The sequence below is a fragment of the Filicampus tigris genome, chromosome 2, assembly GCF_054856515.1.
Source record: "Filicampus tigris isolate MCC_2025a chromosome 2, RoL_Ftig_1.0, whole genome shotgun sequence".
NCBI classification, from domain to species: Eukaryota; Metazoa; Chordata; class Actinopteri; order Syngnathiformes; family Syngnathidae; genus Filicampus; species Filicampus tigris.
The window spans coordinates 14,947,123-14,955,022 of record NC_141218.1 but is presented as its reverse complement, the minus strand read 5'-3'; the positions used below and the strand labels follow the sequence as shown (position 1 = coordinate 14,955,022).

At 41.8% G+C, this 7,900-nt stretch overlaps 1 protein-coding gene across 1 annotated transcript; it reads left to right on the top strand.

The window, feature by feature from the left end:
- The first annotated feature begins 476 nt into the window (after positions 1-476).
- On the top strand, positions 477-7,333 carry slu7 (SLU7 homolog, splicing factor). The gene is made up of 15 exons (XM_086023257.1): positions 477-640; positions 796-958; positions 2,007-2,160; positions 2,232-2,312; positions 2,405-2,569; positions 3,178-3,243; positions 3,342-3,473; positions 3,557-3,654; positions 4,489-4,556; positions 4,696-4,835; positions 5,550-5,711; positions 5,788-5,889; positions 5,978-6,055; positions 6,711-6,827; positions 6,908-7,333. The coding sequence occupies exons 2-15, from the start codon at positions 804-806 to the stop codon at positions 7,085-7,087; spliced, it is 1,698 nt and encodes a 565-aa protein (XP_085879383.1). The 5' UTR covers positions 477-640; positions 796-803; the 3' UTR covers positions 7,088-7,333.
- Positions 7,334-7,900: the final 567 nt, after the last annotated feature.

Here is a 7,900-nt window from a genome sequence, read left to right as displayed (position 1 = left end):
GAAACACACAGGGAGCCAATGCAGCAATTTCAAAACTGGCGTAATGTGCTCCCGCCCTCTGGTTCTCGTCAGCACCCGAGCGGCTGAATTCTGCAGTAGTTGCAGTGGTGAAATGCTCTTTGTTGTGGTATACTTTTTGCAGTTTCACTATCAAGGATTTTTAAAACGTACATATCTAATTTCATATTGCGGGGGTTTACAATGATCATTAAAAAAAGAAGCTCATTTAAAAAGTCGGTACCTTCTGATGGCCCACGCACACACCATCCATCCATTTTTTTTGTACCGCTTATCCTCACTGAATATATTTAAATATTGCTATTAAAGTGACCAACAGTGATCCCACTTCTTCAACGGCATATTAAATTGTAACCTTTGCAATACAGTTATCTTTTACAGTATATTTTGGAGCAGACGTTTTCCAGTTCATGCAAGAAGGAGTAACTGAGCTAACCATCGCCTCCACTCGATGTCGCTCTTCAGCTTTTTGTCATGTTTGGACACCACAGAGCAAGAAACTTTGTGACGTAATTCCCTTAGCTCAAAATGGCGAACCTCAGAAGCTAGTGTTGTGTTTATGTATGCAACGTTTTACGAAAGGAGAGTCTAAACCAGTCTTAAGTGTTGGATAGATAATCAGGTGAAGTAACCAGTTTATTTGTCAAACGTGAATGCGATATAAAATATCCCGGCCACGCCATGGAATTGCGTATTGACGTCAATGTGGAGATATTTCCGTTCCACTTTCGAGTGTTTTTGACGGCTGAGTCGTTATACGTATGTGCTGTTTTGCAGGTTGAGTCATGACCGAACAGAACAACGGGAACGCCGCTGTGGAGGGCGTCGTGGACTTGGATGAGCCCAAGAAGATGACCCGGGAGGACTGGAGGAAGAAGAAGGAACTCGAGGAGCAGAGAAAACTGGGAAACGCTCCAGCTGAGGTGGATGAGGAGGGCAAGTAAGTAAATTGAACTCTGTACATTTCATGTGTTGGTCAGCAGTGTTGTATACTTAAGCAATTCTATACTGAACAGGACAGGTACATAATTGCTGTTCTTGGTGTTTTTCTTTTTTTTGCAAGATAATGATTTTCCACTGGCTCATACAATGTGACCAGGGTTCCAGATCCACCCACAATAGGTGAACATTAGTGAAATTGTGAGGGACCATAGAAAGCCATTTTGTTTAATAGTTTTTCTCTGTGCCACATGATTTAAAGAGATTTAAATGTATTACAACAACTATTTGATGTATTAAAACACACGTTTTAAACATATCCCTTAGCACCTGTTCTCAATTTCTTGCTCGCACAGTTCTCCAAATAACTTTGTTACTCCCAGCTGACGTTTACTTTAAAAGTAACACATGAACTAGGGATGAGTGAGTACCGACCACGCATCTGTATTGGGCCGATACAGGCCTTATTTCAAAGTATCGGGTAGTCGTGAATACTGTACCAGCCATACCAGTACCAGCCACTGCTACTGAAGGCAAAAACTATATACAGTACTTATATCTGGCATCAACTCAGTCCTCCTCACCAATAATTGGTGCTACACTGTGGCGGTTTGATACATCTGTGAATCATTGTGCGTCAGAAAGAAAGAGATCTTTGTTCACAATAACCTGTAATTACACTAACTGATATTTTATGGATCAAAAGTACTGGTGATATCAGTACTCGGTAGCGGTGAGTACTCAAGAGTGAATACTTGTACTGGTGTCGGCCAGAAAAAAAAGTGGTATCGAACACCCGTACGTGAAACGTAAGAGAATTAAAAAAGTAAGATAGAACTAACCCATTTATTTTTTTTCTAAAGACAGTGTGCTAACTTAATGCTAATATATAACGGAAAATGAAAAGTGATGGTTAAAAAGTCAGTGATTTGGGGGGGACCGCAATAGCTGAACCGCAAACTCTGTCCATCGTGAGCAGTCATACAACTAAATCAACAGCTTTTGGTCCAGATTGTCATCACTCGTTCTTTGTTTCACTATTTTTCTAGGGATATTAACCCACACATCCCTCAGTATATTTCCTCCGTGCCGTGGTATATTGACCCATCCAAAAGGCCCACACTTAAGCATCAGAGACCACAGAGGGAAATTCAAGAGAATTATTCTGCCATTGGAGAATGGTATAAAAGAGGAGTGCAAGAGGTGAGAAGAAAGAAACCACTATTAGAAATAGACCTTTTAAATGACTTAACGCATGTCAACTTTCCCAACAGAACAACGTTACTACTAAATTCCGCAAGGGTGCCTGTGAAAACTGTGGCGCACTGACACACAAGAAGAAAGACTGTTTGGAGGTAAAATGACAAATAGATAGCCCTTCAGTCAAAGGAGATACTGTAAATTGTTGCACTGTGACCTTTTTAATCGATGATTTTTCTGCTCTCAGCGACCAAGAAAAGTCGGGGCAAAGTTCACAGGCACTGGCATCGCTCCAGATGAACATTCTCAGGTGCAACTCAAACTGGATTATGACGGAAAGAGAGATCGTTGGAATGGCTACGACCCAGAGGAACACCAGCGCATAGTGGAGGAGTACGCTAAAGTGGATCTGGTAAGCAGTTCACGTAACTGTCAATGGATGGTGTGAGAGATCAAATTCAGGTAACCGTGAAAAAAAAATGATCCTGGTATTGTAATTCCAACTCTAAATGCCTGTTTCTGAACTATTTGGAAAAATAAAAACTGTATTTTTCCATTGAACACAAAATATAAGAATATCGAATATTTGTTATGTTAACAAACGTGTACCGTGTTAAGTAAAAATAAAGAAAGAGAAAAGAAAGAAAAAAAAATTACGTTCTTCTATTTTAATTTGTCTTAGTAGGTCACAGTGTCCCACACTGGTGAGCTATTTTTAGAACAGGCCCTAAGGAGCTTACTGTTGCTTATTCGACATCGCCAAAAGGCATCCGTGTAAGTGGTTGCTTTTTCTCATCTCCTTCCCTCCCCTCCTCCCCCTGTGTGAGCTGTAACTGTTCACCCCTCCCCTCTCTGCTCGACCATGACGGACATTTTTTGCACTTATTGAAACCTTGACATTTTCAAACCACGATAAACAGTCCGACCCGTAATTGGCGCATGCCTAGCTACATCTGGCCACAAACTTAATTTCTTGGCTGAAACGATTATTTGACGATGTCCTAATTGTTCACTTCTCAGGCCAAAAGGACACTGAAGGCTCACAAGCTTCAGGATGAGTTGGCGTCAGGGAAGCTGGACCAATCAGTAAGCGTTCTGGACGCTCTGGACAATGAGCTTGTCGTCTTGTCTTTAAGCTCTATCCATGAAAAGCATATTTGTTGTGTGGCATCTTCTCTCTGCAGGAGCGGGAACATGACAGCGAGGATGAGGATGAAGATAAATACGCAGATGATATCGACATGCCCGGTCAGAATTTCGACTCCAAGAGACGAATCACCGTCAGGAATTTGCGTATCAGGGAAGACACAGCTAAAGTAAGTGGTGCCTGACCAAAGTGCTTATATATCACTCTTATTGCTTGTGTGGATCCATTCATATGAATTTCTGTTTCCCACAGTACTTGAGGAACCTGGATCCAAATTCTGCCTACTATGATCCAAAGACCCGAGCAATGAGAGAGAACCCGTACTCCAGCACTGGCATGAACCCCGACGAGTAAGTTACTGAAATACTCTAAAAGAAATGAAATGAAATTAAATCAATTCAGGCAGAGCGCTGAGCAACCGTGATTTTCAGTCAACATGATTTCATTTTCAGTCTTGTTCAAAGACAAAATGGCCGCCCCCTGAGATGGCTACAAGCGGGTGGATTTTACTGCTTAACTCATATTCCACAAACGCAATATTAATCAGACTGCCTTGTCTCAACTAGTGGGCCTGCACACAATTTATTCTGGGAAAAAAAATGTTTATGTTTTGTTTGGATTTTTCACCCTAAATGAGGGCTTGCTTCAATGATAGTGGAGGCTCTTTGGTCTTCATATTGAGAGATGACCTCACCATTTTCCAAAAGAATATAGCACACTTGAAATGAACTCTTGGCCTTTTATCTGCTCCTTGTAAATGAAATGATCAGGGAATGAAACATACCTGGCCATGGAACAGCTGAGTAGCCAATTGTCCAATCACTTTTGGTCTCTCAAAAAGGTGGCAGCACATATCATAAAAATGTTGTAGTTCCTACGCCATTCACTTGATTTGGATGAAAATACCCTCAAATCAAAGCTCAAGAGTCTGCACTTTCATTTCAAATCCAATTGTGGTGTTGCACAGAAAAATAAAATGTTTAGTTTTTTCCCTGTCTTGGACCTTCCGCTACATTCTGGGTGAGTTAACGAAGATGTTACAACATTGAAGATGTGCTGTTGTAGTGTGGACTTAAAGGGCAAAAATATAGATATATATATTTTGTGTGTGTGTGTGTGTGTGTTTTAATTGCCTCAGGCCTCAGTTGATCCCCATTGACCGTCCGTTTGGCTTTTGTTTACAGAGTGGGATATGCTGGAGACAACTTTGCCCGCTATAGTGGTGACACCATCACCATGGCTCAAACACAAAGTAAGTCACTAAGACACCACTAATAATCAGGAGCGTAGGAACAGGAGTTACACTAAAAGCCGCATCAGTGAGCGTTAGTCTCGATCAATAGCATGCGTATCTACGGCATCCTGAAGTGTGTAACGCCTTCTCCTGCTAGTGTTCGCTTGGGAAGCCTACGAGAGGGGCTCTGAGGTGCATCTGCAGGCCGACCCCACAAAGCTGGAGCTGCTTCATCGGTCCTTTAAGGTCAAGAAAGAAGACTTCAAAGAGCAACAGAGGGAGAGCATCCTGGAGAAGGTACACTGCTTGCATTTAATCTACTGAGATGTGTCTAAAATAATAGTAATGAATGAATAGTAATGACTCAAACAGCTATATCAAAGTACTAGGAGCCGGATTTACAAAGATTCCCCATTTGTGTGTGTGTGTGTGTGTTAGGGCTGTGCGACATCGCCGAAATTTCACATCTGGCTATTTTTGCTATCTCCATAGATATCTAGATATCTCGATAATGATATCACTATGGGTTCAATGAAAATCAAGCTTTTTTTTTTTTTTAAACCCAAAAAATCCGTCCAAAAGGATGTGGAAAAGACACACTTCGGGGAAGCCAGCACCCACGTGAAAGTCTTTTCTTTTTGTCCCGCTTGCATGGCAATTACATGACTCTCCCCATCTTGCGTAACACTGCGTTTCAAACTCTGTAGAGAACACCTGAATAACTGCTCTTGCAAAAGCCAGCACCATTTGGCACCACACACTAAAATGACTCAGACGCAAGGAAACACAGAATTGAAAGCACTTTTGTCACGGCTGCTATAACACGAGTCCTTCTTATGACTATCTCCAAGTAAGCCCTCAGATCATCCAGAAGCTCCAAAACTGCATTGCTGAGCAAACCAAATGTTGCGATAAATTGTTATTTTCTGCATTTCAACTTTCTCCCTGTACGGAAAATGTTGTTCCACTGTAATGATCATCCTACCAAAAGACTTTTTGTGTGTTTATTAGTACGGAGGCCAGCAGCACTTGGACGCACCCCCACGGGAACTGCTGTTGGCTCAGACGGAAGACTACGTGGAGTACTCTCGTCACGGAGCCGTCCTGAAAGGTCTCGAGAAAGCCGTCGCTCGCTCCAAGTATGAAGAAGACGTACTCATCAACAATCACACCGTAAGGACGACCGAGCACACTCTGAGGGACTGCGACTGGCTTCTGTCTTCATTGACCAAACTGTTGTGCTGCTCAGTGTATTTGGGGCTCCTACTGGAAGGACGGGTTCTGGGGATACAAGTGCTGCCAATCCATGGTCAAACAAAGTTACTGCACAGGAGATGCTGGCATTGGAATTGTGAGTGCTGAGGGCACTTGAACACTTTTTCTGGTGAACATTGACCTTGTAAGTCATGCACTTTTTTTGATGTTTTATTTTCTTGAAGGGCAACTCTGAGTGTGTTCCGTTTGAAGAAGATGTGAATGAGCTACAAGAGGAAGAGCAGCCCAAGACTCTGCTGGAGGTAAGATATACTAATGCTTATTAGTCTCAGGCTAATAATCGAATTGTAATCTTGATTTCGGTGTTGTCTTCTTACGATCATAAAAACATTAAAATAGAGGAAAAACAATTCATGTGCCAAACTGAGCGGTGTTTCTTTACAAGTTCCAACATTGTGAAGGCACCCTGAATGCACCGTGTTGCTTGTGAGCAAGCGCGTGGCGAATGTTATTCTGCCCTCCCTGAATGTGCTTTAAGATGTTCATGTAAAACTAAACGCACCAAAAATAATTACACATTTTATATTTAAATACGTGACAAACTTTGTTTTAGAAACATCACCAGTGCTAATGCTAGTAGTCAAACAAGAATCCCATTGAAAGACTAATCTAAAATTAGCTTAGAGTTCTGGGAGTGACATTCCTTCAAATAAAAAATATTCACACACAAACGCTGTAGAAACACTTACAGATAGGTAATATAACAATACTAATGTTCCCCGAAGCCGTCAGGTTCTTCTTTATATTACAAACTACTTGTAGTTGAGACTAACTCAACAGCATCTCTGCCGGTTTGGAGCCAGTACTGAACTTACTTTTGCCTTAGACAGCAATCAGTGCAAATTCAATATCACAACACCAAATTCTGAATTCCTCCCTCTTTCTGTCAACCGTCAGATGCACCAAGAAAAGATGAAAAAAAAGAAAAGGAAGAATAAAAAGAACAAGAAGCATGTCAGCAGTGACAACAGTGATTCAGAGGATGAAGAGAAAAAGAAAGAGAAGCTGAAGAAGGTAAAGCGTTTGCTCGTGCTCAGCGTACTGCCCGTCGCTTTCCGCCGTCTCCAGTCTGCTGACCGGTTTTGTCCTCGCAGGCTCTGGAAGCAGAAGACAAGCGTGTGAAGCATGTGGACGCAATGATGCAGCTGGACGAGAGGAAGAGGCCGTATCACAGCCTGCAGGAAGTGAAGGCCCCCACTGAGGAGGAGATCGAGGCCTTCCGCATGAAACGCTGCCGGCCTGATGATCCAATGGCTTCCTTTCTTGGACAGTGACCTCTCCCATGTCCCCGTTGCCCCCGCAAAACTTTAGCCGCAAGACTCTTCTCTCCCCTCAGAGCTGTTGCTCGGTGAAACAATGTCTCACAATATACACAAGTTAAGTCTCACAAAGGACTGGAAGTGTTTGGACATTTCCAGTACTATGGGAGACATGTTGACAAATTGACAGTTTTCTTTCTTTTTGACTACATTGAAATCATACAAAACTTTTTCTTTCTAATAAAAATACTTTGTGGTGTATATTTTCGTTTTATTTATGTAACTTTCTGAAGAAAACAAGATAAGAAATAAAACTTTTAGGAACAGTGACAAAAAATGAATCATCGGAAACAATGTACAGATAGATTCCTACCAAACATTTTCAAACCACACTTTTAAGTCAGTCAATGTTTGTTGGCTTGAAGTGGAAGTCAAACCCTTTTTTTTTTTCAAGAATATGTTTTATGCAGACCCACCAATTGAAACAAGACATTCTGATAAATACTGTGTTTGTGGAATAAGATTTAATGCCCCCGTTTTTAGCCATCTCTGGGGTGGCCGTTTTGTCACTTCTGTCGACTGAAAATGACATCACAGTTGCTCATGGCATCGGTAACGACCAATCATAGCTCACCTGTTTCCTGAAGCTGAGCCATGATTGGTCGTTATTCGAGCCCTGAGCAACTGTGATGTCATTTTCAGTCGACAGAAGTGACAAAATGGCCGCTTTGTCCACACTTTGTCCATTTTCTTCATTAGTCAATGTTTGTTGACTTAAAGAAGAGGTCAAACCCAAATTGTTTTGTCAAGAATATATTTTATGCAGAC

Coding starts and splice junctions, on each gene's coding strand:
- slu7 (XM_086023257.1), top strand. CDS start 804: ATGACCGAACAGAACAACGGGAACGCCGCTGTGGAGGGCGTCGTGGAC. Junction 3,655..4,488: donor ACTGGCATGAACCCCGACGA/GTAAGTTACTGA, acceptor TTTTGTTTACAG/AGTGGGATATGCTGGAGACA. Junction 4,836..5,549: donor GGGAGAGCATCCTGGAGAAG/GTACACTGCTTG, acceptor TGTGTTTATTAG/TACGGAGGCCAGCAGCACTT.